At 38.7% G+C, this 1677-nt stretch overlaps 1 protein-coding gene across 1 annotated transcript; it reads right to left on the bottom strand.

The window, feature by feature from the left end:
* Window positions 1-818: 818 nt before the first annotated feature.
* LOC128644220 (uncharacterized 29.1 kDa protein in cryB1 5'region-like) lies at window positions 819-1454 on the bottom strand. Its single transcript, XM_053696914.1, has one exon. The coding sequence runs from the start codon at window positions 1452-1454 to the stop codon at window positions 819-821; it is 636 nt and encodes a 211-aa protein (XP_053552889.1).
* Between the last annotated feature and the right edge of the window lie 223 nt (window positions 1455-1677).

The following is a 1677-nucleotide window of genomic DNA, read 5'->3' as shown; positions in this document are numbered from 1 at the left end:
TGCTGTATTCATACAACTGCTACATATGTTCTCCTCTTCTGTACCTGCTGTATTCATACAACTGCTACATATGTTCTCTGCTCCTGTACCTGCTGTATTCATACAACTGCTACATATGTTCTCTTGTTCTGTACCTGCTGTATTCATACAACTGCTACATATGTTCTCTACTCCTGTAACTGCTGTATTCATACAACTGCTACATATGTTCTCTGCTCCTGTATCTGCTGTATTCATGCAACTGCTACATATGTTCTTGTCTTCTGTACCTACTGTATTCATACAACTGCTACATATGTTCTCTGTTCCTGTACCTGCTGTATTCATACAACTGCTACATATGTTCTCTACTCCTGTACCTGCTGTATTCATACAACTGCTACATATGTTCTCTGCTCCTGTACCTGCTGTATTCATGCAACTGCTACATATGTTCTTGTCTTCTGTACCTACTGTATTCATACAACTGCTACATATGTTCTCTGCTCCTGTACCTTCTGTATTCATACAACTGCTACATATGTTCTCGTCTTCTGTACCTACTGTATTCATACAACTGCTACATATGTTCTCTTCTTCTGTACCTGATGTATTCATACAACTGCTACATATGTTCTCTACTTCTGTACCTGCTGTATTCATACAACTGCTACATATGTTCTCTACTTCTGTACCTGCTGTATTCATACAACTGCTACATATGTTCTCCTCTTCTGTACCTGCTGTATTCATACAACTGCTACATATGTTCTCCTCTTCTGTACCTGCTGTATTCATACAACTGCTACATATGTTCTCTGCTCCTGTACCTGCTGTATTCATACAACTGCTACATATATGTTCTCTTGTTCTGTACCTGCTGTATTCATACAACTGCTATATATGTTCTCTGTTCCTATACCTGCTGTATTCATACAACTGCTACATATGTTCTCTTCTTCTGTACCTACTGTATTCATACAACTGCTACATATGTTCTCTTCTTCTGTACTTGCTGTATTCATACAACTGCTACATATGTTCTCTGCTCCTGTACCTGCTGTATTCATACAACTGCTACATATGTTCTCTGTTCCTATACCTGCTTTATTCATACAACTGCTACATATGTTCTCTTCTTCTGTACCTACTGTATTCATACAACTGCTACATATGTTCTCTTCTTCTGTACCTTCTGTATTCATACAACTGCTACATATGTTCTCTTCTTCTGTACCTGCTGTATTCATACAACTGCTACATATGTTCTCTTCTTCTGTACCTGCTGTATTCATACAACTGCTACATATGTTCTCTGTTCCTATACCTGCTTTATTCATACAACTGCTGCATATGTTCTCTTCTTCTGTACCTGCTGTATTCATACAACTGCTACATATGTTCTCGTCTTCTGTACTTGCTTTATTCATACAACTGCTACATATATTCTCTGCTCCTGTACCTGCTGTATTCATATAACTGCTACATATGTTCTTCTTCTGTACCTGCTGTATTCATATAACTGCTACATATGTTCTTCTTCTGTACCTGCTGTATTCATACAACTGCAACATATTTTCTCTGCTCCCGTACTTGCTTGTCATTAATCACCAGTTTACTGCGAACCAGTAGCTTTCTATGCTGTGATCCTGCCAAGCACTGCTATGTTACCTGCAGCTTTGGCCCTTTTCTCTGCGT

Source organism: Bombina bombina, unplaced genomic scaffold (genome assembly GCF_027579735.1).
Source record: "Bombina bombina isolate aBomBom1 unplaced genomic scaffold, aBomBom1.pri scaffold_1769, whole genome shotgun sequence".
NCBI classification, from domain to species: Eukaryota; Metazoa; Chordata; class Amphibia; order Anura; family Bombinatoridae; genus Bombina; species Bombina bombina.
This window is presented reverse-complemented; position numbering and strand designations above follow the sequence as displayed.

Excerpts from the sequence above, each read along its gene's own strand:
- LOC128644220 (XM_053696914.1), bottom strand. The coding sequence starts at position 1,454 with ATGAATACAGCAGGTACAGGAGCAGAGAATATATGTAGCAGTTGTATG.